Source organism: Acanthopagrus latus, chromosome 9 (genome assembly GCF_904848185.1).
Source record: "Acanthopagrus latus isolate v.2019 chromosome 9, fAcaLat1.1, whole genome shotgun sequence".
Taxonomy (NCBI): Eukaryota; Metazoa; Chordata; class Actinopteri; order Spariformes; family Sparidae; genus Acanthopagrus; species Acanthopagrus latus.
The window spans coordinates 2,664,885-2,691,819 of NC_051047.1; the positions used below are offsets into that span (position 1 = coordinate 2,664,885).

General features: G+C 41.6%; 4 protein-coding genes across 4 annotated transcripts; 2 read left to right on the forward strand and 2 right to left on the reverse strand.

The window, feature by feature from the left end:
* Positions 1-108: 108 nt before the first annotated feature.
* Positions 109-7,930, forward strand: lcmt2 (leucine carboxyl methyltransferase 2). Its single transcript, XM_037109480.1, has 14 exons — positions 109-297; positions 874-998; positions 1,728-1,809; positions 1,954-2,134; positions 2,267-2,423; positions 3,649-3,838; positions 4,049-4,156; positions 4,290-4,377; positions 4,523-4,750; positions 5,061-5,306; positions 5,432-5,529; positions 6,842-7,029; positions 7,137-7,272; positions 7,459-7,930. Exons 1-14 carry the CDS (start codon positions 250-252, stop codon positions 7,621-7,623), a joined length of 2,040 nt encoding a protein of 679 aa, XP_036965375.1. The 5' UTR covers positions 109-249; the 3' UTR covers positions 7,624-7,930.
* A 92-nt stretch (positions 7,931-8,022) lies between these two features.
* On the reverse strand, positions 8,023-11,124 carry crygs2 (crystallin, gamma S2). Its single transcript, XM_037109488.1, has 2 exons — positions 9,107-11,124; positions 8,023-8,319 (listed from the first exon to the last, which is right to left on the reverse strand). Exons 1-2 carry the CDS (start codon positions 9,203-9,205, stop codon positions 8,047-8,049), a joined length of 372 nt encoding a protein of 123 aa, XP_036965383.1. The 5' UTR covers positions 9,206-11,124; the 3' UTR covers positions 8,023-8,046.
* A 69-nt stretch (positions 11,125-11,193) lies between these two features.
* tbccd1 (TBCC domain containing 1) lies at positions 11,194-18,691 on the reverse strand. Its single transcript, XM_037109483.1, has 9 exons — positions 18,371-18,691; positions 17,719-17,782; positions 17,363-17,629; positions 16,751-16,909; positions 16,438-16,554; positions 15,302-15,551; positions 14,929-15,115; positions 14,032-14,562; positions 11,194-13,101 (listed from the first exon to the last, which is right to left on the reverse strand). The coding sequence occupies exons 2-9, from the start codon at positions 17,779-17,781 to the stop codon at positions 12,888-12,890; spliced, it is 1,788 nt and encodes a 595-aa protein (XP_036965378.1). The 5' UTR covers position 17,782; positions 18,371-18,691; the 3' UTR covers positions 11,194-12,887.
* Positions 18,692-18,822: 131 nt separating this feature from the next.
* On the forward strand, positions 18,823-26,648 carry dnajb11 (DnaJ heat shock protein family (Hsp40) member B11). Its single transcript, XM_037109486.1, has 10 exons — positions 18,823-19,003; positions 19,476-19,632; positions 20,208-20,305; positions 21,238-21,370; positions 22,033-22,175; positions 24,192-24,274; positions 24,359-24,416; positions 24,539-24,650; positions 24,853-25,012; positions 25,520-26,648. The coding sequence occupies exons 1-10, from the start codon at positions 18,930-18,932 to the stop codon at positions 25,582-25,584; spliced, it is 1,083 nt and encodes a 360-aa protein (XP_036965381.1). The 5' UTR covers positions 18,823-18,929; the 3' UTR covers positions 25,585-26,648.
* The last annotated feature ends 287 nt before the right edge of the window (positions 26,649-26,935 follow it).

Consider the following 26,935-nt stretch of genomic DNA (forward strand, 5'->3'; position numbering starts at 1 on the left):
CATTGACCAAGAGCTTTGTTATCACAGACTGTATTCTGTAAATGTTTATTATTGTAGCCTCCAGGCCGCAAGGAGGCGCAAGAACGCAGATATGAAGGTACCCGGAAGTCTTTACCACGTCAAAAATGTTTAATTTTCATCAGTGAACTGACTACCGGCAATACTGAAAATCTGTGAACACGTATTTGTTACACTCCACAATGTGTGTTTGAGTGTACCTGCGGACTGCTGTGAAAGCCTACTGACATTATGCCAACCGCAAAGAGAAATAAACAGAAGCAGGGGAGGGACACCGCAGTAAGTCCTCATACTGCAGTTTATTAGGAAGACCCGGTATACCAAGTATCGGTATGGTAAAGTCAGTGATGGAAGTTGTACTTGAGTACTTGAGTTTTTCCACTGCATGCCACTGTATGCTTGTTTAAGTCAGTACAGTTCAAATGCGAGCAGTGTATATTTTTTTAATAATTATTCAACAGCCTAAATTACTGTAAAAATGAATATTTTACACGTAAAACATTTCGACCTCAATACCCATGAAGCATTGTTATAGATTAAACTAACTAACAGTTTATAAAAGCTAATACTACAGTAGCTAAATTCTCTGTGCACATTAACACATCACCAGTATAGTAATATGATGTATGATCGTGTTACTTTTGTTAAGGAGTATTTCTTCCATCGTTGCAACAAGTACATCAAAATGGTTTATCTACTTTTGATGATGGCTCAGTTTTATGTGTGTATATATATATGTAGGTAGTGGATGGATGGATGGATGGATGGTTGGGGTGATTGATTGATGGATTGATTGATTTTGCATGTTTGTTTGTTTTCATTGCTTTCTTCTTGCTCAGTCGTGTGTTTCTCCAGGTACAGGGAACCAACGACAGCAGTGTGGTGAGCAAAGTGTCTGCTGCGGCGCAGGGCTACTTCCACGATGTCTTCCTACAACACTTTGTGTGCAAAGTGGCCAGGAGAGCTCCACTCATCAACAGGTCAGGTCAGCAGGGATCTTGGGACTTGGTGATCAAGGTCACACCCGTGTTATTCAGCACACTAAATACATAGACATTTTCTGGTCTGTTTGTTTGATCTTTTCTGATAATCATAAGCCCATTTGGTTTGGACACATTATTTGTGGGTGTCAGTGGCGGTTCTAGACCAGTTTTAATAAATTTTTTTTTTCTTAGAGGGGCACATGCAACCCAGGAAAAACATACAAATCCCTCATTCAGACAATGGATAAATGGGAAACAGTGTTTACAATTGCAACATTTTTAACTGGGTAGTAAACTGCTAAGACACTTTATTTCCTCCTTTCCCTTCAGTACAAATCTGTCATTGTATTACTGATGCAATGCAATTGATCCCCCCCCTCCTCCTCTTAGAACCGCCACTGGTGGGTGACACAAAGAGTTGGTCTTGTTTGAAAGGTGTGGTATGATATGTCCTGCAAGGTAATAAAATAGTGTTAAGTAATAATAATGACTAACGGGAAATATGATACAAAGGCAATAGAACTTTTCATTATGGATTCATCTACAATATTTTTCTCATTTACTTGATTAATTTTTCTTCAATAAAAAACTGAAAACAGTGAAGCATGTCTATCATAGTTTCAGTAGCTGGTTCGATAGTGCAAAATAATGTCCATATATCATATGGAACAGGGTATACAGTGTATAAACATAGCAATAATAATGTGTTGTATTTGGATGTTTTAGGGGCTACTATGTACGCTGGAGGGCTGTGGACCACTGTGTGCGGAGATTCCTCCACATTACTGAAAACTGCCCCAATAGACAGGTAAGATAACAGCTTATTGCCCAGCACTTTTTTGTATAGACAGCTTAGATTCTAAAGGGCTGTGTATTTTATATAGTCATTTGTCTTAATTTCTCTGCCTGTCTTTTTTTCTAACTGTCTCTGTCATCTCTCCTCTGTTTGTAGATTTTGTCACTGGGCGCAGGTTTCGACTCTCTGTATTTTCGCCTACGGGCAGATAAAGCACTTAACAGGGCTGTTGTGTTTGAAGTAGATTTTCCTGATGTCAGCCGGCGCAAGGCTGCTCTGATCAATTCAAACAGTACACTGAGGGGGATGTTTGACACCTGTGTATCTTCCCTTACAGGTCTGTACTTTGCTTCACACACTACATGCTTGTATGCACTGAGATTCAAAGAGATTTTCTTTTCAGCAAGACAGAAAAATGCACATGTGGTAGCTGGATATCGTAAGCATATGCTTACCTGTGTGTCTTTAGGACCTGTATATGTATCTAGTGGACAGTACCGTCTACTGGGGTTGGATGTTAGAGAACAGACCCAGGTAGAAGAGGCTCTGGGTGGGGCTGGGCTCAACTGGGCTGCCCCTACACTAATTCTGTCTGAAGTGGTGCTAACATACATGGAAACACGATGGTAAGGTTTGTTTAATCTACTTAGGGGACCATATCACCCCTTTTGTGCATTCGCATTATAGAAGATAGGACTTTAAAACCAAGTTCTTTATTTTGATTTTAGGTAAGGTACAATAAGAACAAAGCATCTCGCAAAGTAATCAGGAATATGATGTTAGCTAAAATTCAGTCCCTCCAGAAAAACACGATTATGCGATCGCATAATTCAACGCATTATCAGCTAAAAGTCTGCATATTTATGCGGGGGCCGCATTTTTTCAAATATGCCACACTTTTGCTGCATAAATTGCCGATTTCTGTGTGAAATATGTGGGGCTTGCATGATTTCATAATCCCAGCATTTTCTTTGCAAAAAAGTCAGATATATCTTAGCAGAAAGTTGAAAAATGTTGCGTTTACTTCACACAAGAGCAGCCCCTGTTGCCATGGGAATGTTATGAAGTGACGTAATTATGCGACATGAACATCATTGAAAAGCTGCAAACCCCACGATGAAGCCCGCAAATCTGTCTCATTTGCCAACAAAAAAAAAAAAATCATACTAGTTTCAAAAACCTTACAGTTTTAATTATATTAGTAGTATGTAAATTTACATTATAGTAAGAGATTGCACTTTGTGCATTGGAAGCACTTATTTTAACAGAAGATGTCTGTTTTGTATAGCTATGTCTGTAAAACAGGAAGCACACTTTTTAAAAAAAATATATTTTAATTATTAATTTTTACAGAAGTTGTAGCATATTCCTACAGAACTTGTTTGACTCATCAATGTTTTGTAAGTTTGAGTCATGTGTTTATTAAGGTCTGAAATAAAACAAGATAAGAACTTATTCCCAGCACTTTCTGTGATGTAGTATGCTTGATAAGAAATGACTCTTTACATTAAGGTAGTAGCCTAGTAAGAACAGGGTGTTGGGGCAAACACTTTTTTTTCTCTTTTTTAAGTTCACGCAATTTTTGCAAGTTCCCGCAGTTTCATCGTATAAAATTGCATAAATATCCTGCATATTTTGTCACATAAAAAAAAAAAAAAAAACGTGCCGCATAATTGAGGATTTTTGCCCGCAACAATCACAAAAAAACTCCACATTTTTCTGGAGGGACTGAAAATTGTACAGCTCTAATGTGCATATTTGTAGTGGATGCAGTACTTTACCATAACCTGGATAACTCAGAACCCTCAACCCTTATCAACAGATGGTGGTTGTATGTTGCATGTGTTCCAGGTCTGATGCTGTCATTAGCTGGGTGGCCACGGTCTTGCCGCAGTCACTCTTTGTTGTGTATGAGCAGATACACCCACATGATCCCTTTGGTCTGATCATGCAAGACCATTTTCTGAAACTAAACTCAACTCTACACGCCCTCCGACAGTACCCAGACACTGCTGCACAGAGACACAGGTTCCTGGACAAGGCCAGTATACACACAATATATACTGCATTCTAATGCACACACTTTTAATAAAGTGGTATGCTCAACAGAGATGTTTATTTCTTATTCGCCTGATGATTCAGGACACTCAGAGGTGTATATTGAAATATGACTGATCTGTGTTTTGTGTATGGTGCACAGAAATGTTTCATTAGATATAGTGTCTCAATAAATATGTGTTATTGTGTTCAGGGCTGGGAGCAGTGTGTGTGTCTGGATATGAATGTCTTCTACCTCGGGCTGGTCCCTGAGGAAGAGAGGGGCAGAGTGGAGAGTCTGGAGCCTTTTGATGAGTATGAGGTTGGTTCGCTGTTGAAACGTGTCACCATCTTCTTATTTTGTGAGGATGTGGTTGTCTCTCTGTCGTGCACTTGATAAATCCTTCTCCACGCAACAATATTGAACTGAATTATTAATACCTGTCTGCCCTCAGGAGTGGCACCAGAAATGTTCCCACTACTTCATTCTCACTGCATCTCGAGGCTCTTTGATGGCACAGGCTTTACTCCCGCATGCTCCAGGTAGCTATCATTATATTTCCCTCTCACAGAAAATCACTGTCTACTTAAAAAACCTTTGTAATATCTTTGAGATGCACGTCTGTATGTTTTTCATTGGCGATTGTTGCAACATTTATGCGATTGTGTGTATGTTTGTGTGCCCCAGTATCTCCATTGACATCCATTTGCCCATCATGGAGCCTCATAGCCCTGAGTGTACAGATCATACCAGTTCGTATGGAAGGGCTGGGGATGGCCACCTCCTTGCTCAGCCCTGGGCAGGTCCTGCTAACAGGAGGCTCTAGCAGAGGAGGCAGGGGGGCAGTGCCCAGGATCCTCCTCAGGAATCAAGAAGGCTGGAGATCTGTTAGTGTGGAACCATCAGTAGATTTGGGTGAGAAAGCTTTCTGCCTCTTGTCAGTAGTACTTTTGGATCTTACATTTTCTGATTAATCCGTTCAGATTTCAATTTCAGGTTGAATTTTACATTCATTCTGGAAGCTGAGTACCAGTAAATGTATGACCCAATACCAATATAGCAGACTGGTAGCACTGTCAAAGGCATCTGTGTCAAATCATTTGTTCAGAAAAGTTAGCAGGTATAACCATCACTTATCTTCTTTTTCATTTTTATCAGAATCGTGCGAGTGAGACCAGCCTAGCTTTCAGTGCTAACAGCTAGTTGTTGTGTTGCCTTCTTCCAGGTGTTCGACTCTACCACACAGCTACCTCTCTGCCTGGAGGAGGTCTTGTGGTGTACGGCGGTCGCTCCTCTCCACTCAATCCAATCAGAGGCCTTTACAAACTAACCCTGGACCCCAGTGGTCCATCTGGTCCTCGTGACTCAGAAGACCAAGACACAGTGAAACTTTGTGTAGAGGAGATGGTCTGTACAGGCGATCCACCACCAGCAAGATGGAGGCACACTGCTACTGTTGTCAGTCACAAAGGTGAGATTAAACATGAAGTTGAAGGTGATTTACTTCTTTCCCTCTCTCTGTCTAGCTCTCATTTTCTAAAAAAAAAAAAAAATTATCATTTATCATATAATGAAGCCTTCTCATTTTTCCTTCAGGCAAAGACTTTCTATTTGTGTTTGGTGGGAAGAACCAAGCAGAGGCCGTTCTGGGTGACGGCTACTTCCTGTCTATAGACCAGCAGCACTGGACTGAGGTTTGCTTTGTCCCTGTCTGTGTATTATCTTTAAATACACTCACTTACACACACACTTATAGTATTTATATATTGCTGTCTGTCTTTACTTTAGAACCATTTATACCAACACATTCCTCCTAAAGAACAAGTTCACCTAAAATGAATATTCAGTCATTATCTCCTCCCCCCCATGCTGATGGAAAGTTGAGTGAAGTCCAATAGTCCACAAAACATTTCTGGAGCTTTACAGCAAAACTGTGTTGCTGCATTCTCCTAAACACCTAAAGTCGATGGGGAGTTGTAGAAAACAATCCAAAGTAAGATATACTGTGTGGTTCTCTGCAATGCGTTCTGTGTTCTACTGACTTCATACAACTGCAGCCCACTGTGCTATGTGCTGTTAATTCATCCCTAAATATTATCGGTTAGTGTGATTTGAAAATCATACCACTGCTGCTTTGAACGGAGTCATGTGGAGGCATCGCTGTCTGTTATAACTCCAAAAAGTATAATTTACCCCAAAAAGTTACTCAAGTGCATGTATTGGAGTTAACGTTACTCGTTACTAACCCCCTCTGTCAAGCTTGTGCACCCACTTCACCGGGGGGGTGCTTTTAGCTTAACAGCTACTGTGAGGATTTGGGCTTAAAAACAGTTTAATGAGAGTGCCTCGTCTCTGTTTCGCTGCAAATATTTTGTGGACTGCGAAACTTCAACCGATTTTCCATCTACATGAGGGTGATTAGATAATGACTAAGTTTTCATTTATGGGTGATCTTGTCCTTTAGGTGACACGTACGAGTGATTTTAGACAAATTGAGTAAACTTGGCAACAGTTTTCTCATACTTGTCATATGACAAATCTTCCTCACGCTATCTGTCTGATATCTTAATGACTGTCACTGCCCCCTCCCCCCCATATCTGTGACTGTCACAGTGCAGTGCTGTTCTGAACACATGGTTGGCAGCTGTACTATTAAACTACTAATGTTTCAGATCCTCTGTTACAGCCACTGAAACTGTTAGACTTGTTATCATTTAGGTCTGCAGATTTCTTACAGAAGGACTTAAAACTCCACTTTGTGAAAGTCTATTTTTTCATCTGTGCTAGCATTTCTATCAATCACATTACATTACGGTATTTTTAAGGGCCTAATGAGGAAATCCCACCAACACACACCTCAAATACACAAGGCAGCATTTTGCAGGCAGAGAGTAAGTTATCATAAAAAGTGGTTTACAACACATCTGTCCAGTTAAGACAGTTTGAGGATCCGACTTATGTGAGCTAACTTGACAGAAGAAAGTGTTTGTGTGGTATTACTTACAGATGCCAGTAGAGGGTGCAATTCCAGAGGCCCGTCATTGCCACTCGGCATGCTCATACCAGGGAGGTGTGGTGGTGTTTGGAGGACTAGACAGAAGAGGAGTGCCACTTGGGGATACATTGGTGTTAAAGCCAAATGAGAGAGGCTTCTCCTGGGAAACAATAGAGTTGCAGCCGTCTCCTGTTCCCAGGTTTGTTTTTCTAAGCAGCCCTAACCCTAACCCACAGACAAAGCTTCCACATCATCCAGTATATCAGTACAAAACAGTAAGACCTGAAGTGATTTTCTTTGCTTTAGGTACTCTCATTCTGCCCATGTGTTTGGTGACAAGCTGGTTGTAGTTGGTGGAGTTTGGCTGCATTCAGATGGTGTACCAGGTGGTGCCATTATCAACCTTACCACACACAGCAGTGTGGAGTTCAGTCTGAACACGGTAATTTTAATTGAAATATAATGCCACATACTGTGCCAATCATTGATACAGCCCGGGTTTGTTGCCTGAAAGGCAGCATCAAGTGCTTTGTATAAAGTCATTTGTTAGAATTCACATTCACTGTTCATGTAGATCTATTAGAAAAGACACTGAATAATGAATCCCTGCATGTCCTGCCATCTCCAGACTCCTGTGCCCTGGCCTCTGATGCTCCACTCATTCTGCTCAGAACTTATGAACCCAGAGGAACCAGAGCTGCTCCTGATAGGTGGAGGAGGAAACTGTTTTTCCTTTGGCACTCATTTGAACCATCAGCCTGTCAGTGTGAACCTCAGACCTGTGCTGGAATGAAGTAGCCTAAAGTGAAACTGAAGAAACTGTTAAGAGGCTCAAAACAAAGACTCCACCTGAGGAGGTTCTGTGATCCAAACTCTAACCATCAGACATTTCAGTCAGGATCAGATGGTTAAACTTGGATTATCTGGAACAGTTTTTTTAATAGAGTTAACATCAGGCCTGTTGAAAGCTCCAGACAAGTGTCATGTTTTTTTTTTGTTTTTTTTTTTATCCCTGAGGTGTGGATGTTTACTGCACCTATGAAGGGGCACAACAGGTTCAAACAACATTAAACAACTCATGTATGGAAAACCCAAAGACACGTTGTCAGTTTGCTTGCTGGACAGGCTTTTATTTGTGAGACCTCAGTTCAAAATCATTAAATAGTCAAATCGACTCGGCAGGTCTTTTTGTTTAACATTCTGGATGGAGGTTAAATCATTCAGTGAAGCGCCTGAAGGACTGGACTGTAGGACTGACGGCACCCCAGTCACCAGGCTTGCGGTATTCACCCTTCTCCAGGAAGTACTGGCGCCCACGGTAGTTGGGGTGCTCGTAGAAAACCCACCAGCCATCAAACACTTTGCAGGAGTTGACCTCTTTCCAGCGGAACTTCTCCAGAAGTGAGGGACAGTCCTCTGTGGCCTCGAAGACCTGACCCCCGAAGTCTGCCTTCTCATACAGCTGCATCTTGTACAGTGTCCCACTGGCCTGGGGGGGTGACGGGGGGAGTGAGGGAGAAGGTGGGGGTAGGGAAGTAGATACCAGGGGGTTAAAATGGAAGATGGGCATAAAGGGGTAGCAGGTGGAGAGTGGTGAGTGAAGGATGGAGGTGGTAGTTAGTGTAGGGGGGTGGGAAAACGGTAAGGAGGGGATGTGGGGTCAAAGAAAAGGGGAAGGGGGGATATATAGGGAAATGAGATTTGTATCTTACAAAAATGAAAACGTGTTAAAAATACTGCACCACTAGCCTTTAAATTCTGCCTCACCAATTAGATTACTGACTTAAATCAAACACCATCCCTTACTGTTTGCATTTTGTTCTGCTCATTTAAAACTGTACACACAGCTTGTACCAACTACATTGATTTTTGTATGAGTGGCTTCCCTGAATCTGCCCACAGGCTGTGGGTCAGTTCGACCAAAGCCTACTCATACAAATGGACTGACCCAGGTATTGGTCTTCATTGACAAAGCCCTGCAGTCAGTGTTAACATTAACACCATAACATAGCCTCTGAGATATGTCCATCAGTTGGTTCTGCTCTCCTCTGCACTCACTACGGCTTTCAGTTCAACTAACTTCTGGCTGACTCAAGACGCTCGAGTTTACAATCCACCAAGTTGGGCTTCTCTGCTTCTCAGCTGAGTAAATATCCTACTAGAAGTCATATTTGAAATTGTTCGAAGTTAATCAAGAGATCTGCAGCACATTCATGAAAAGAATCTTGGATCTCAGAATCAGCATCAGACAAGCTCACAGGTGATGGCTGACTTACAAAGTGGATCATCTTGCAGGAGCTGATGCGGTCATTGAGGCCCATCCAGCGCTGGTACTCTGGGTACTCTCCCCTGGTTAGGACATACTGGTAGCCCATGTAGTTGGGCCTCTCGTACACCACCCAGGCTCCACTCTCCACCCGGATGGAGTTGCAGCGGCTCAGGTAGGTGTGGAAATCAGAGCAGTCACTGTCGCACTCATAGCGACGGCCCTGGAAGTTCTTGTCCTCGTAGAAGACAATCTGTGGGACGACACGTTCTTAGCTCCGATTCACATCTCATGCCATCTGCAATAGATTAGCTCATGGGTGAGCCTTAGAAAAGTCACATTTTCCTGAGCAAAGATCCACTTTTACACAATTTTTTTTCATGCACTCAACGTGCAGCTTTATGTTCAAGCTGCCTAAACCCATCAACACCTAGTCCTGCAAAAAGCACTTTGAACCTTGCCTCACCTGCAAACCAAATTCAAATAGGTTCAAATCCCAATGATCCCCACGGAGAGACCTTTACCCACACATTCACACTTCAGCTACGTTGTCACAGTGTTACCTGACTCTATGTCCATGCCAGTCCAACTTTGTCTTAACTCACCCTGCCCATCTTGGATATAAGGTGTGGGATAGCCTTGGTGATGTTAAGTGATGGTTCCCCTGAGGTCTCGACGTTGCACTGGCCCCTCACCAGTCCCTTTTATATCCCCGCTTTCCCACATTTATAAACAGCAACAGTGGAGGCAATAGGGGAACAATCGCTTTGTCATGAAAATGAGATCCAAAAATTGAGTCAGTGATTCTAGTGCTATTCAGTTTTTCCAGAAAAGCGAGGAAGGATTACGGCATAATGGCCGGGCATGATAAGCGTCTATTGACCCCACTTCTCTACTGGCTGGGTCCAGTGCCCACCCCCCCGCTCCAGCTCTTGCACCATGCTACACATGCCAGCTCCACCAGTTTGCCCCCACCTGGTGAGGACCTGCCAACTCATGACTTATTTCCGCCTTATGGATGAATCCAGATAGAGCAGTGTTCTATGGTGAGATAAGTATTTATACCGGTAATTCAACTATAACTATAGTGGCAAACAACTGTAGTAGAATAATACGCACTGGAAGTATACAGTGACATTAAAGGTGCAATATGTAAGAATTTTAGTTGAAAACATTCAAAATGAACTACATTTATCAACATAATATCAAGAAACAACAGTTTTGACATAATGGCCTCTATGTGTTGTGCTGCAGAAATACTAAAATTAGCACACTAGCCCCGCCCTGTTCTGGTCGTAAGGTGCCATGCTAGCAGTAAACACAGATACAACCCCCTTTGCTCCAGCGTCACAGGCTGGACAGCTAGCCGCACAGCTAACAGAGCTAAGTAGCTAACAGTAGCTACAGTTAGCAACAGTGACTAGTTATGCTGTCCCCTATTTGTTTTAAGTATGAATTTGACCAAACTTCTTCTTAATGGAAATACTCAATTAAAATACAAGTAACTGAAGGAGCTCAGCCGTTCCAAATGTTACTATTACTTTTTTCGGTCAGGCTGGACTGTAGGCTGCATAGGAACCTCTCTCTCTCTTGCCTTGAAATGCTGGATCCGTCAACTCTCATCCTGTTACTGTAGGACCCCCTCAGGGATGGTGTGGAGAGGAGGTTGTGTGGCTCAGGCACCACATGGTAAAGCCACTGCCTGCTTGTTTATCCTTCTGGATTCAAACGTATCCCACAAATTGTGTCATTCAAATCAGTACACGTATTCATTTCTCCTTGCTACAAGAGTTTGTTTAGGACATTTTTCTTCACTCAAATCGAGGGTCAAAGGACAGAGGATGTAGTACATTGTACAGATTTTTGAATGTGATTTGTAATTTTGGGTCATACGGTACCTGAATGTACCACATTCCACCAATGACGGTGTTGCATAACCACAAATGCAGCAAATAGCACAGTTTGTAAATATTGATGCATTTCAATGTATTTCTTTATTACTCAGATAAACTGGTACCCATCATACCAAAACTTGACATTATGCTGTTTCCAAAGGACTGAAGAGACAGAGTCAAATTATCCAAGACAAATGCAGGATGCGATTTCAGTCAAAATCTTTATTTTTTTAACAATCTAAAATGTTATTGTGCTCTTCAATGTAGTACCTGTGTAGAGGAGTGCATGTTCTAATCACAGGGTAGGTGTTCAAGGTAGGCAGCAGCAGTAAGACATTTACAGAGTCATCACTTCCATCTTGAAAATGAAAAAACACATCCCAGCATTTTGAAAAAATTTACATTGTTCCCTAATATGTAACATTTTAAAAGTACTTTTTTTTATCAAGTTTTTTTTATCAGGTCTGTTGTTTGTAATGAGTTTCCCAATCTATGAATCTATGAATGAGAGGAAATTGTAATGGACCAAAGTGTACAAACAGGGAGCCAACAGCCTGAAGTACACTTAGAGGTATGGAATGCTATAAATGTTACTGTAGGCAGGGCAGATTTAATAAAAATAATCCTACTATAACACACACACACACACACACACAGGTGAATTCATCAAAATATTCACATTAAACGACATCTGTCCACAATTCTGCAAACTCACCAAATGTTTTATTGTTGACTTATCCAATGAACATAGGATATGACAGATGGACGGTGCGGTAACATACCTACAATAAATGTTAATATTCTTTCTTTACCCTTTTCTTTAGAAAAAAAACTTGATTACTATAAACACTAAAAGTTCTATGACCTGAGTAACTGTAGGAGCACTAATATGTCTTTAATACCCAAAGTGCTAAATCATTCATCTATATTCTCCATATTTAAATACATGTGTCAACTCCCCTTACATAAAATATACTTTTCTACAGAAAGTAACATGTAGTTGCATATGTGAGCATACTAAGATGAAATGTTGACATTTGCTCTGGACAGTATGGAAGAGATCCAAAGTGCTCACCGCAGTCATGGTTCTCCAGAACCCACCAAAGTTCAGCAGGTGCTTTAAGTTCCTCTAATGGTTGCTACATGCTGACTCCAAAATGCACAAAGTTAATTACTTGTTTTAATCACGAACAGTGGGTGGTAGGTAGATTTCAGTTCTCAAACTCTATCTTAATGTAGGTGTTTGGGAATGATTATTTAATAAAGACCTATTAATGCTTCAGGAGAACACATTTTAGGTAATGTCTGCCTGACTGACAGATCTGTCAGCCTGTCACATTCCATCAGTACCTTGTCTTTATTCCTCCTCAGCTGCACTCACTGCCTTTAACCAAATTTAGATTGCCTGTCTCCAAAAGATGACGCTCAGCAGTAAACCAAAAACTCTCTACTCACAATGGCCCTTTAAACGCCTCTGGTGTCTTCACAGATACTATGTTTATTTCAGGCTACAGCTCCCCTCAGTGTTGCTTGGTATGTTGTTTTACAACATGCCAATCCACTCCCTACTTGTCTTAGACAGGTTAAGGACTTGCTGCCTTAAGTAGCTGCCTTTTGTTAAGAGCGACTTAAAATGCAGCCCATGCCAGCCACCCACTCAAGAATGGGAGGGACATAAGTTGCTGTAAAAGCTGCATCAACAGACTTGACCGATTAAGGTGCAAATACCCACGACCATACTGCACGATAATACTGGCAGCTAACATAGTTATGAACTTACAGGAGCTCCAAATATAAGACCACATGGAGCCTGAACATGAATTCTGGTTTGCAACCCTAATTTACAGGTACAATTATCCTGCTGGCTGTGACCTAAAATAGGACTAACATAAGAATTCAACAAGCCATAGGTGACTGTCCAACTGCCCGCCCAGTCCTCACATGTTTGGCATCAGTAACTTGGGTCGTGTCCATCTCAGGCCCATTGGAGTCCTTTAAGGAGGCTATCGTGGGTGGAATAAGGCTGTCAAGTTCCTGCCTGTGCCCTGTTTCCAGAAGCCACTCATGGAATTTGACCTCCACCAACTCTTTAAACTGCTGCTTTTGCTCCCTGGAGAACATAAATGAAAAATCAGTTACAACAGAAAAAGGACACAAAAAGAAAGAGGAAGAAAAAGTGTAAACATACTGTCATATAGAAATCAGTCAGTATCTCTCCTCATGAAATGGCACCCTATGATTTCCCTGTTGTCCCTGCACTGTCAGGGTCACATAAAGTGCAGAGCCCCTCGAGCAAGTTTTGTGAAACCAATGCCATCAGTGAACTCCATAATATCACACTAGCAGAGTGGCTAACTCACATTCTTATTGATTTTTGGAATGGCTGTTCCATTATCACCTTCCAATAATTAAAATAGCACACTGGACATTGGAATAATAAAACTAATTTTCATACATACATATATGACCGATTGTTTTAGTATTATCAGATATAACTATGTATTAAAGGGTAACTTCAACAATTTTACAAATTACACTGCGTTTACAAGCCTTGGGGAATAAGACTGTGTACGTGAAAAAAGTAGCCACTGTAGTAGCTCCAAATGAAGCAGCTTTTAATAAATTGCTATTATTGCTAAAATTGCTGCTGGTGATGTCACTTAGCGGTTGCGCTGCATTTTAGGTGATGTAGACACCAGGTTTGGAAAAGAAAGGAAGAATGTGTGAGGGGGGTTATCCCTGGTTCTGCTGTATTCATTTGATAATTTGTTTTTTAACCATCCATAATGAGTCCAACACAGTCAGAGTAGTACAATGCTAGACCAGTGGACTGCATTTCAAGACCTGGTGCCTATATTACCCATAATGCAACTGTAAATGAGACCACTGGAGGTAATTAAACACATTACATGCTGTGAAGCCACACAAGGCTTTATGCAACTTTTTTCACGTACACAGACCTGTTAAGACACTTTAATGTTCAAAGTTGGTGGAGTTACCCTTTAATAACAGAGTGATGAAGACCTGACTTGTCACTCACTTGTTTAGCCGGGCCTCCATCACAGTCCTCTGCCACTTTTGTATCCTCCTCTGCTTTTCATCGAGTGCTGCCTGATATGGAGGAGGTAATCCCCCAGGCACCTCACATGTGTCACCCTCCATCTGGAAAGGCACAATCAGTGTGTGAAACTCAGCCGGGGACAGCAGGCGGTAGCAGACAGAGTCTGGGTTCGACGATGTGTGGGGAGAACTGCTGGTGAGGCCCTCGGTCCCCAGAAGCAAGGGTTGATCCCAGGCACTGGGGACTACTGCCAGCCCAACACTGGCCATATGATCCTCCATGGAGGGATAAAAAGTGTGGAAAGGCCCCAATGTAATGTCTGTGTTTCCAGGTAGGAGCAAGGGGCGGGTGGGCGTCAAGGCGTGAATAGTGCAGCAGGAGGAGGCTCCGACAGCAATCCTGCCAGCCACACACACCACCCGCACATTCTGACAGCTGTGGATGTGGACGCTGGTCTCAACAGGACCTAAAACCACAGTGCTGTCCCGGCATTTGTCCACACTGACTGATCTGAGGGAGCAGACACAACAAAAAAAACATGATTGATGAACTGTGTCCCAAATAATCACTAGTGTCAACGTATTTTAATGGTAGCTATTGCGGCACAATTAATAGAAATGTTGACAGAATCACAATAAGGCCCAGTCAGCAATATCCAGTTCGCACGAGCTACCTACAACCTACAACTCTTGTTCTCCAGATGTAAGGGAACATGCTTGTTTGGTACAGCACCCAACACGTCACATCATCGTCATTTAAATAGTCTTTTCTGTAAAAATGAAAATTGTGATTCAAAAATAACCATTCCCACTAATCATGAAACACAATATGATTTTTATTCCCTTCTCATGCAGCCCAGATATAAGTTAACTTTACCTGAGAGGTGACAGAAGGTAAATGAAGGCATCCGAGCATCTGTGGATTTTGATGTTGGCACCAGTCAGCTTGTCTGAGGTTTTAGCCAGGGTCTGTTTGAACACTTGTGACATCAGCACCATCTTACTGCCTGGTGGAGCCATGTGGGTGTTTCGGGCTATTTTGGCTCTCTTCATGGCCCCCTCTACTGTAATGCAGAGAAATCAAGTTGACAGTCAATGAAATGTTGATGACTGTAAAGGAGTACATAAAACACACACACACCTTAAAACACTGTATTCCTGACTTTTAATTATTTCTCCTCAGGGACAAAGTTCTAAAGAAACTGCAATTTAACTTCGGATTTAAGAATTTAAAATGTATATAAATGTACCTTGTTGAGCCCAGGCTAGCTTCTTGCCTGAGCGCAGGCAGGCAGTTATCCCAAAGGGGTTGAGTGTGAGGCTCTGCTGGAGGCAAGACAGTAGCTTGTGCAGGAGAAACGAGTGAGTGAGTGTGGAATAGCCAGCTTGTGTCTGCAGTGGACTTTTGGTCAGCAGCCTGTGGATGGGTTGGACAGCTCTGCCATGACAAGCTGAGCCCTCTAGGAGCAGGCCCAAGCTGCGCACAGCCTCCAGGGATATCTGGCAAAACACAACTGAATAATCAGCTGCAGTGAATCAAATGATGGGAATGATAGAGGTAGACTGGTTTTAGAGATTTATTTTAGCATACTTTTTCTTTAAAGCACAGGTGAGTGTGGCTGCAAAACATACTTTTCTTGTATGCAAAGATTCATGAGAAATACATTGCTTTTACAGCAATGGAAATGGTTCTTAATTGTGATTAAAAATGCCACCATCTTCAGTCTTACACCGGCAATATCTGGAATTGTTGGCCATTTGGGGCTGGCAGAAACAAGTTCAGGGATTTTCCACAGACAAATGCAGGCTTGACTCCGTTTGACTCTGCACATCAGCCCAGAGCAATGGGGATTTGCATTTCCTTTAAAACAGCCTGCTTGCACCTGTCTTGAGTAGTGGTCACGAAATACTCTTTCAACCCCCCTACCCCCCGCCCCCCCCATCTCGTCAATGGTATCAACGATATTCATGATTATCCCAATTTATGATCACCCCAGTAAGAGAAATTCACAAAGATCTACTAATGTTTTTAATTTTTCTTATGTGTTATTATTGCAATCCTCATTAAAATACTTTGTGTTTGCCTTCTATTACATCCTGAGAAGGTAGCGTACAGTGGGTTTTTGAAGTTGTTTTTTTTTTGCCTGCTACAGCCAAAAACAACACTATGAGAAATAAGGGTGAACGACAACAGTTACATTGAGCCAGACAGCTGAACAATGAGCTGAAACTCTTTGTAAAGCTCTGTAAAGCCGAGGGGAGCTGCAGATTCAACTGATAATTCTCTGCAAGTTCATCTCTATGAGCGACACCCTTCACACTGTCATTTGATACATTTCTATTATGATGTCTGTTGCTGCAGGACGTGTGGTGATTGTCCACATACCTGGCAATCTCTAAGGGCCTGACCAGACTGTGACAGCTGACCTGGTTCCACCAGCAGCTCCAGAATCTCAGCTAGGTGACTTTGTACAAATGAAAGGTGGGCCTGGTCATCCCAGTTCTGCTGATCCAAACAGAAACAACAAAAGAACTGTGAGTGGCTCATCTTGAAGAACTGAGATAACAATAACTTTAGCAATTTAAACAACATAACGACAATGCATTGGACTGGCCAATATGTAGCTATTAGGATGACAAACTACTGAAAGACGATAATGATGTTATCAGTCTGTCTTTTGTTGTTCAGTTACAGTGACCTTATTCTGAGAGCTTGTCTTGGCCTCTCGGTCTGATGGAGAGGGGGAACGAGTACGATGACTGGGCCACTCTTCACCAATCAGAGAGGTACGCAGAGACACGCGGTTTAGCTGCTGGACATAAAGGAAGAGGAGGAACTGCAGTGTGTCCACAGACAACTGAAATGAACAGGAGAAAAAGAAACAATCAATGTGTAGCTCCTCCTCATATTTAAAAGCAGTGGTACAACAACAAACACCTCTGCCTGAAGCAAAATGCAACAATACAATGAGCAACACACCTCTGAGAAAGAGTCAGACATAATACAAAACAGCTAGTCGACGAGATACTATTACTTTTTTTTTTTTGGCCTTACTGATAGAACAGCTGAAGACATGACAGCAAACAGGTTGAGAGAGGGGGAGTGACACGCGGCAAAGGGCCCCAGGCAGGACTCAAACCCGGGGCCGCTGCAGCGAGAACAAAGCCTCTGTACATGGGACGCCTACTCTACCCACTGAGCTAAATGGCACCCCAAGATAGTATTACATTGTGAAGTAGATCAAGGCCTTTGTACGTAATCTTTAACTAGATATACTCCACCCTGGTCTCTCTCTCTTTTTTTTTTTTACCTTGTTCCTTTGTTGTTCAAGCTCAGTTTTGGAGGAGCACTGGGAAAGACACTCTGCCCACTCCAGCCTCTCCTCTGGAGTATGGCCAATAAGTAGGTCAAAAGTCTCAAAGTAGAGCCATGCGAGGTCTTCTGGAAGCTGGAGCTTTCCACAAGCAATGTGCCTCCACATGGGCCAGCCCAAAATAGGGAAGCAGCCGTCCCGTGTTCGCACGTAGCTCGCCATCTTGCGAAGGTAGTGCAGGCTGAGTTTGGAGGGTGGAGCCACCTAAAATGGCATTAACTCCAGTTATTTAACAACATTTGCATCTGGTGGATGATGTCAGTGTACTTAATTGAAGGGGAGTGTATATTCACCTGCAGGGCACCCAGTAAGAAGGGTTCCATGCGTGGCCATATGCTCACCCTGTCTGCCTCCATCCTTAAAGGGAAAGGAAACAGGACACGTCAGACACATGATACACTGATATGTTTGGATTTCACACTATAAGACAGCAGTGTATGTGAGTATAGTATACATACCTTTTGTAATTTAAACTTTTGAATCAAATGACATCATAATAACCAGCTGAAGTGAGGATTATTCATATGTATCCTTATGTACAGCTGACTGACCATACAAGTGCACCACCGTGATAGTAAGGGGACTTTTGTAAATAGCCATTTGTGTGTCGTTCATTTAACATGGTGGTAGATACCTCCTGCAGCGCCCCTATGATAACAGGCAGCCAGGCTGCTCATGTCATCAACACCTGACTTCTCATAATAACTTTGGCACGCCAACCACGCCGATTCTTAGCTGAAATGAACCCAGCAAGACAGTACATAATTATGCACATTACACAGTCACTGTTATTACGGAACGCGTAAGGCAGTTTCATAGCTGTAGGAATGGCTCAACTGTTAATAAGTTAAAGTTAACTTCACCAAGCTCGCCAGCTAGCTACAGTTAGCTAGCAAGGCTAGCAAGACACAGAAGGATGGGAGACAACTGTGTCTTTGCCCTTACTTTCAGCCCTCGTCTTCGTCCAGACAAAAGCAATACTCCGTGTCGATGGGTCCAGTTACTCATACGTTAAAGTACGGATAACAACGACTCTCCCCGTTGATGCGGTTTGTTGTGATTAGAGGCAGACCCTGGAATCAGACACACATCTGCCGTCCTTCCTATTTGGCGCCCTCCTCTCTGTCGAACAGACCTGAACTGACATCTGTTGCGCGCAGCTCGCGGGAGCGCGCTTTTACTTGCACGATGAGAACATGGTGGTTTTTGGTTTCTATACTGTAAGAAAAAACAGTTTTGCCATAATTGAATCCATACGTACATTTTAAAAACTTCAAACAAAACCACTGTCCCTTATTTTTTGTGATAACAGATGCTGTAGTAAAAACAAGAATAAGAACTGTTTCTTTAATGATAGGCGGGGCTTTTAGTGAGAGGACGATATCCCGACATCCAGTGGGCGGGTTTTCGCTGAAAGGAGGAAGGAGGCTTGTGACTGGCAGCGGGATCCAACCTTCAAAAGCCGGCTTGTCTTTAGCTACCTCCTTCAGAAATACGGGGATATATGGCTGCCAAAGGGATGAATCTGTGCAATGTATGCTGCCTGCTTCTTTACATTACCACGGCGGTGCTTGCGGGGTAAGTCGCCTGTTCTGGGAGAGTACATTACTCGCACAGCGGTGAAACAGCATCGCCAGGTGGTACACATGTTTCACTGTGATTGGTCTAGACCTCTTCTACATGTGTTGAGTGTACTGAAGTAGGCTGTCACACTGAGCTAACTTGCTAGTAAGTATTTGTTGTGTTTCGCTGTTGTCTAACTAAACGTTTACATTCAGCGACCACCTCTCATTGCTGTAACTTCAATTTCTGGGTGATTAGTATAATAGCTTAGCTAGCTAGGAGCTAGCTTTCATATCAGGGAAACTGAACCGGCTGTCTTCCTGGGGACTGAAGCTAGATTAGCTAGCCGGCTGTTTTAATCGCGTTTTTCACTCTGTCTAAGTACCAGCCGTGTTATTCGGGTACAGCTTTTCTTATCTTGTACATTTTGCTTTGCTGTCTGCCTCTGTATCGTCTATAACCTCTGTTACCTCCCCCACTCTTGTAGGCGAGATTTCTATAAGATCTTGGGGGTGAGCAAGAGTGCATCAATCAGGGACATCAAGAAAGCCTACAGAAAGCTGGCTCTCCAGTTACACCCCGACAGAAACCAAGATGATCCAAAAGCTCAAGACAAATTTGCAGACTTGGGGGCAGCTTATGAGGTGGGTGTAACGTTATTGCTATTATTGTATGCCTGATGTCAGTGATGACTGAGGAGAGTCGAAGTATAGCTGTATTTACATAACTGTTGGGAAAACCTATTGTAGAAAATATGTGTGCAATTATCTGCGGAAGCGCCAGAGGCACCGATACAAAAGTCTTTGTACGCTGGCTATTTGGTTGTTGTTGGAAACGCTACGCTCATCGTGATTGGTTGACTATACCGTGTGGCTGCATGTGATTGGCTGTTACGCAGCACAGCTGGCATTCAGGAAAACCAGGCACTGAGATGTGGGAGTGGACCTCAGATAAGGGCTGCAGGTGTTTCCGTATCAAATGTTCACATTGCCCTTAAAAATGACAGTCATGTTTTTTGGTATATTTTTATTTTCAATTTCTGTTCACACTATGCAAAACGCTGTGTGTATGTTTTTTTTTTTTTTCTTGTAATGTAGTTGTATTTGTTTACATTGTATTGATAAGGTGTTTGTATAATTGGTTTGCACACCTGTGTGAAATGTGACTAAAACAATGTAGAAATGAGTTGTCCTTTGACTGACAGCTTGTTTATTCGTAGGTGCTCTCAGATGAGGAGAAAAGGAAACAGTATGACGCTTATGGAGAAGATGGACTCAAAGAGGGTCACCATGGCTCACACAATGATATCTTCTCCAGGTTGGTTTCATATTCACAGGTGGATTATTCAAAAAAAATAATGGCCTCTGTTTTAGAAGGCAAATTTAAAATCCGTGGGCTCTACAATCCTAGTACTATCCAACCATTCAGATCATTTGGTCATATTTGCGATTTCCACTTCTATAACATTGAGGTAAATATAATTTTGTTTGTGGTAATCACAGCGTTGATAGATTGTGTTAGCATGTATTAATGGAAACCGCAACCACTGTAATCAGTTTCCACAGGAGTTACTTCTCTAACCAAAGACATAGTTCATATGTACCTGCTGTCATTGTGTCCTTTGGAACTGAGTATTAGGTCATGCTGACTCTGTGTGGGTCAGGCTTTCATCAGTATGAAATTTAAACAAAGCAAGGCTGCCTCAGCTTAGTATTTTGGGATCACTGCAAAGAAGTGGCAATTCTAAAATATTCATAAAATCAATATTAGATTATATTTAATTGACTAGAAAAACCTGTCTAGCTTGATTGTGTAAGGATATTTACATGTATCCTGATTTTCAACTATTTAACGTTTCCTTGGTTTTTATCACAACCTGTGATACAATTTCATATTGTCACATCTCTAACATGATATGATAACATCAATTGTATACCTTCATGATATCCTTGCATCAATATGAGACTGAGTCTGAAAACAAATGTGGTTGTTTTATGTTTTGTAATTTATTTTTTTTAATCTAAGTTATACTGCCAAGGCAATGGGTCTAAAACATTTATATTGTTTTGGAATATTTGCACCAAAATAATGACTATAGAAATGTACTGGCAATCAGTTGTAAGTGTTTGTTTTTAGAAATAGAATGATGCTGAATAATATCAGAGATGAAATCACATGTTTGTATATGTCTGTAGTTAAAACGAAAAGTGTACTCATAATAATCGTCTTACTCTTTCCTCCTTCTGAAGCTTCTTTGGTGACTTTGGCTTCATGTTTGGAGGCAACCGACAGCAGCAGGACAGGAACATCCCCAGAGGAAATGACATCATACTAGACCTGGAGGTCACTCTTGAAGAAGTGTACTCTGGGAACTTTGTAGAGGTGAAGAGAAAACTCTCTCAGTGGCTGCATCTAAATCTCTAGGCCCTGGACATGATGACTGACCCTTGTGGACTTCAGTTGTATGTAATGTGATATGTTCAGTGTCAATAAGTCAGGTCCGCGAGGACATGCGACCACAAGGCTAATATGAGCCACTGATAGACAACCCTAGACTACACTGATAAAATGCATGTGATTTCTGTATCCTGATGTGGGTGATATTATTTCTAGTTTAGATAATTCAAGTATCATTTTGATAGAGTAATTAAAAAATGTAAATAAAAGTTTTACAACGTGATCTCCATATCACAGTGAAATTTGGGTAATTAAATCAGTGAAGCGGACTCACTGGAAGTCTGCAGAAAGTCCACATGAGGGTCTTTGTGAACTTGTTGAAAGCAAACGTGCCACGAGTCTGTAAGAACGGTGAAATACGGACATTTGGATGCAGCCAATAAAAACCCTGCACTCATTATCCATATTTGAAATGTGTAACACAAAGTGAAATTGCTTTCAACTCCAATGAAGATGTCAAACTAAGCTTTGCACCCCACTTCAAAAAACCTGAACTAACCCTTTAACTAACATCCACATTACTGTCTACTGCTTTAGTTATGTACTTTTGATTTAATAATTTTTTCTAAAACCATTTTCTTGTAAAGGTTGTACGTAACAAGCCTGTAGCTAAAGAGGCCCCTGGCAAGAGGAAGTGTAACTGCAGACAGGAAATGAGAACGACGCAGCTTGGACCTGGTCGCTTCCAGATGACTCAGGAAATGGTCTGCGATGAATGTCCCAATGTAAAGTAAGTCACTGCTTGTAGTCAAACTATGACTGTCATTGGCATCCTCAGTAATGCTGGGAACATGGGGAACATGTAGCGCAATAGAACATTTGATTTCCACTACTGCTGGGCGGTATACCTGTTCATACCGCCATACCGCTGTATTTGATTACACAACGTTCAGAACGCTGCGCCGTGGGACACTGTTGCAGACCGGACCCTTTTCAATGTTGCGCTTCTAAACAGGCATGATGCGACGGCCAGGCATAGTGGGGGTAAACGGTAGTGCTCTGGTGTTATGTTACGGTGAAGATTGATAGGATAGACATTACAGTCCATCATTTCATCCGCAGACGTCAAGATAAGCAACTGAAAAGCTGCTGAGATCTGGGAGGTGCTCGCTGTCCTCGGTCTCTGTAGCTGTCTGCTTGTTAGCTGCTAATGCTCGCTACTTTCAAGTTAAAAGCCCCCCCAATAGGAACCCTGTTCTAAACTCCAATGGGGTGTAACGTAAAGCTCTTATTTTGAAGACAAATTCGACATGCTTCCTGTTAGCTGTCTGTTGCTTGAGGCTAATATAAAGATGCTTGATTCCAAGGGGTCCTCTCAGTGTCGAGAGACCTGATCCAGGATTCGAAGCAAGCTTGGTCCAAATTATATTCATTCCAATTGGGCCGATAGTCTTCCTTCTATTTCTTTAACTTTGTGCATGTCAGAGTTATGTATGTGCATTGTTTTGTGTAGTTTTTTTTTTGGTTTTTTTTTTGGGGGGGGGGGGGGTGCTCTGTTTGTATATGGGTCTGTTCAGCTTCACCACTGGAAAAAGATAAAAGTGTTATTTGATTATGGTACTCACATGATGCTCTAGTTGATCCCGGTTCTATTGAAGCCACTGGGAGATGGATGGAGAAGCACACTTATACCCAACATAAATACACTGTATGACATTTGATGAAGAAATTCCTCTACCAAATGAAAAAACACACTTCAGAGAACAGCTACTGTCTGATTTTTCCAAACTTGCATAATCATTTATTTGCTGTTGATCTTCAAACGTGACTATAGGCAAACTAATTAAAATGAAAATTGAAAATATAGAGTGTTTGGGTTAATAGATGGTGTGAATGAAACCTGTGTTCTTTATTGCTTCTCTCTTTTTTTTGTTATTTAGAGGCTGCTTAACATGGATAATGGCTAGGAATATCACATTTTCAAATGAGAAGTCAGAAACCTCTCGCTGGCGATAGAATTACAGAAGATCATTTCATCAATATCATATAGAAGTACTTTTAACACTGAAGCAATGCCTGCCTTGATTTAACAACAACAGAGATCTGGACTGTAATCCCATAAGGTCGGTCCCCTGCTGCGGTTGTCTGTCAAATGCCTTCATCAGTTAACAGGCTCCGACTTAATTTAGTTTGGGTATTGGCACAGTTTAGCTAACTTATGTTATTCTGTTACTAACCTCAATAAGGCATGCATCAGAGTTCCAGTCCGCCATACATCTAGCATAACATTAATGTAACTTTCTTGCAATACATATTTGATTAAAATACAAATCAAATGTCAAATAGTAATCAGCTGTCTTTGTTTAGTTTCTATGGTTTGACCATAGCTTTGGGTTAACTTTAGGGAATGCCTGTCCTCAGGTCTCTTTAGTTATAAAACATGAAAAGGGTAATGCTTCAAATTTGCAGTGTTGGAGGGATGTATGTTTCAGTTTTTTTAGCCTAACCTCATTGATATAAGTAGAATGGGGAAAAAATATAAAGAGTATTAGCACCTAACATTGTAATACAATACAGCTGAACAGCACCACAGTTGTAGCCTTCAGAATGACCCTACAGTTGAATTATTAAAAACTGAACGTTATAACCCTCATTAAAGTGAATTACTATAGAACCAGAAAGAATTAGTTTTGCTAGGTGTTATGGCTAGGCTCTCTAGGTAATTAATATTAGAAGTGTAATAACATTTTGTAAGGAATTTGCGCAAACTCAACATCACAACACCTGTTATCTATCTGAACCACAGGCTGGTAAATGAAGAAAGGACCTTGGAGGTAGAAATTGAACAGGGAGTGAGGGATGAAATGGAGTACCCTTTCATTGGAGAAGGTAAATCTACCCCTAAGCTTAATATCAAGTACTTTTGTTTTCCTAATATTGTCTGTTGTGTTAACATCCTATGTGTGACCACAGGGGAACCTCACATCGATGGCGAACCTGGAGATCTGCGCTTCCGCATCAAAGTGTTAAAGTATGAATAAGCGTTATTCACTGTGAAACTTCTTCGGTGGTGTGCAACAATATACCTGACGGATATGAGCTTGAAGACATATTAATGTGAAATGGTGTTTTTTTTTTTTTTTTTGTCTTTAGACATCCTGTGTTTGAGCGCAGAGGAGATGATCTGTACACAAACGTTACCATCTCCCTGGTGGAGGCACTGGTCGGCTTTGAGATGGACATTGTACATTTGGACGGACACAAGGTTCTGTAGATACTGATATTGTTACAGAGCTGTGGGGCGTGTGGGGCGTTTGTTATCTACTGTGACTTTTTCAGACTTCAGACTATTAGAAGTCCATACAGGATTATTTAAAGTTTCATATTATTAAACTAACACCAAAAGAGATGTATTTGAGTGACTGGGCCAATTAAATTGAATGGTTGCCTCTGTCTTTGCCTGACAGGTCCACATAGTGAGAGATAAGATCACTAAGCCTGGTGCTCGAATGTGGAAGAAAGGAGAGGGCCTGCCAAACTTTGACAACATCAACATCCGAGGTTCCCTCATCATCACCTTTGATGTAGAGTTTCCGCAGACACAGCTCGATGAACAGCAGAAAGATGGTGAGGATGAAGGAAGTGTGGGACATCGGTCCTGACAGGGTCATTGTTGGGAGAAGCACTTCAAGACTTGTGTTTAAGTGAAATGCCAACCCTTTGAAAAATCACTTACAGCAGCTTTAAGTTATTCTCTAGAGAAAAGCCACCCGTAAAGATGAAGGTTCTGGCTTCTCAAATGTGAGCCTTTGCGATTGACTCTGATTTAAATAATTAATTAACCTTTTGGGAGTTTTGAAATGTTGAGGCCCATGGGTAAAACAAAACCCACCTCTGATGAGCAGTTGTCAGGTTAAAAAAAAAAAGTAAATTAATTCATAAATTAGAAAGAATAATTGAGTCATTGAACATGTTCAAAATTAGTTGCAGCCTTAATTTTGGTGTGTATATACTGAATTACTGAAAATGTGAAGGTTAGAGATGCGAGCTTGTTACTGGTACAGCAGGATAAATATGAGTATGCTATAATTTTCTATGTTGCTTTTGTTAACAGCTGTCGTTTTGTCTCTGCAGGTATTCGGGGTCTTCTGAAGCAGGGCTCTGTACAGAAGGTTTACAATGGACTACAAGGATACTAATACTAATAGACACAGCCTGGACTGACTTTTTTGCCACACAAACACACACATACATCTTCAGTCATCAAGAGGATGCTCTGTAATTTTTGGCCAGGATGTATTTATTATTTTCAGATTGTTCTCAGGATGGCTTGAATCCAATTACTTTTTAATGCAGTCACAGTCGCAGATGTTTTATTTGAAGTGTATAAATGGAAAGACTGCAATGTTGTCCCATCCCTATATTGTAATATGGCCCTTTTGTTGATTTTTAAAATCAAATTCACAACCGAACACTATCTGCTAGTTTTAGACAACTGTACCTTTCTGGAGAAGACCATCTGGCAATTACTGAGCTGCTAAGAAAACTGGACAGATAAAGAAGAAAATTCCCTGCCAATTTTTGAACAACTTTCAACCTGTGCAAGACCAGAAGATGTTCTGCTGTTTGTTTGTTTTCTGAATGTACCAGCTCCACATGTTGACTCATAAACTTTTCTTTCTCTGGTCAGACCCCTGTTCAGTAATGCTTCGTAAATAGGGAGGAACAAAGCTTATCTGTTTGTTGTGTTTTAGTTTTCCTAATTTATGTTGGTTCTTATTTTTCTGTTTGCATTTGAGGCATTGAGACAGGAGAAATGTCTGCGTTGCACAGCCCCAGTGTTCACTGTGGCAAGAGTTGACCTCTTAAACAGTGCCGTTTTATTGTTTTGGAGGAATATGGGCAGGTTGCACATCCTCCAGCACCACTGTAGAAAAGTCTTGTTTCACACACCTCTGACGCTCTCCCTATCTGGGCACTTCAACTCAAAGGGACTTCAGACCGTGAAGTGTCAGCTTCCCTGTTGGCTATTGCTCTTCCTGACCGGCCACCATTTAGTTAGGAAGTACTGACGCTGGTTCGGTTTATAATGTGTTTTTAGGATTTCCCTTCTCTCTGTTTTTACTGTCGACTGGAACGCTGCCTCCAAATTTTATGAAAGTTTCATGGCCTTAAATGTGAATTATTTGGCCATTTTTAATGAGTGTCCAAGGGGATAATGTACTTTTGACTGACTATAAATAAAGATTTCTACAAATTCTGATGAGCTGTCATACTGGATTTCACCAGCAGATGACATCAAAGTCTAGTTAATGGCCATGCGTTAAGTAATGCTGATGTCCAGGGAGTGGTGTGGCTGTTGGAAGGGAGTGAGTGTCGGGAGAGATGACAGGAACAATTTCACTTGTCAGGTTACACTCACCATGTATCCAGCTGGCATCTAGATTAGCATGTAGAAATGCAGAGAGCACTCCCTGAGATGTTGAACTAAATGTTGTTTAATAAACAGTTGTGAGATACTTTACAGTTTAGCTTTAAACTTTCTTTTCT

Excerpts from the sequence above, each read along its gene's own strand:
- lcmt2 (XM_037109480.1), top strand. The coding sequence starts at position 250 with ATGCCAACCGCAAAGAGAAATAAACAGAAGCAGGGGAGGGACACCGCA. Across the intron at positions 1,810-1,953 it reads AAAACTGCCCCAATAGACAG|ATTTTGTCACTGGGCGCAGG; the intron begins GTAAGATAACAG and ends CTCTGTTTGTAG. Across the intron at positions 7,030-7,136 it reads CAGCCGTCTCCTGTTCCCAG|GTACTCTCATTCTGCCCATG; the intron begins GTTTGTTTTTCT and ends TCTTTGCTTTAG.
- crygs2 (XM_037109488.1), bottom strand. The coding sequence starts at position 9,205 with ATGGGCTACCAGTATGTCCTAACCAGGGGAGAGTACCCAGAGTACCAG. Across the intron at positions 8,320-9,106 it reads CCTGCAAGATGATCCACTTT|GCCAGTGGGACACTGTACAA; the intron begins GTAAGTCAGCCA and ends TCACCCCCCCAG.
- tbccd1 (XM_037109483.1), bottom strand. The coding sequence starts at position 17,781 with ATGGAGGCAGACAGGGTGAGCATATGGCCACGCATGGAACCCTTCTTA. Across the intron at positions 17,630-17,718 it reads TCTTACTGGGTGCCCTGCAG|GTGGCTCCACCCTCCAAACT; the intron begins GTGAATATACAC and ends ATGCCATTTTAG. Across the intron at positions 15,116-15,301 it reads GCTAGCCTGGGCTCAACAAG|TAGAGGGGGCCATGAAGAGA; the intron begins GTACATTTATAT and ends TCTGCATTACAG.
- dnajb11 (XM_037109486.1), top strand. The coding sequence starts at position 18,930 with ATGGCTGCCAAAGGGATGAATCTGTGCAATGTATGCTGCCTGCTTCTT. Across the intron at positions 19,004-19,475 it reads ACCACGGCGGTGCTTGCGGG|GCGAGATTTCTATAAGATCT; the intron begins GTAAGTCGCCTG and ends CCACTCTTGTAG. Across the intron at positions 25,013-25,519 it reads CGATGAACAGCAGAAAGATG|GTATTCGGGGTCTTCTGAAG; the intron begins GTGAGGATGAAG and ends TTGTCTCTGCAG.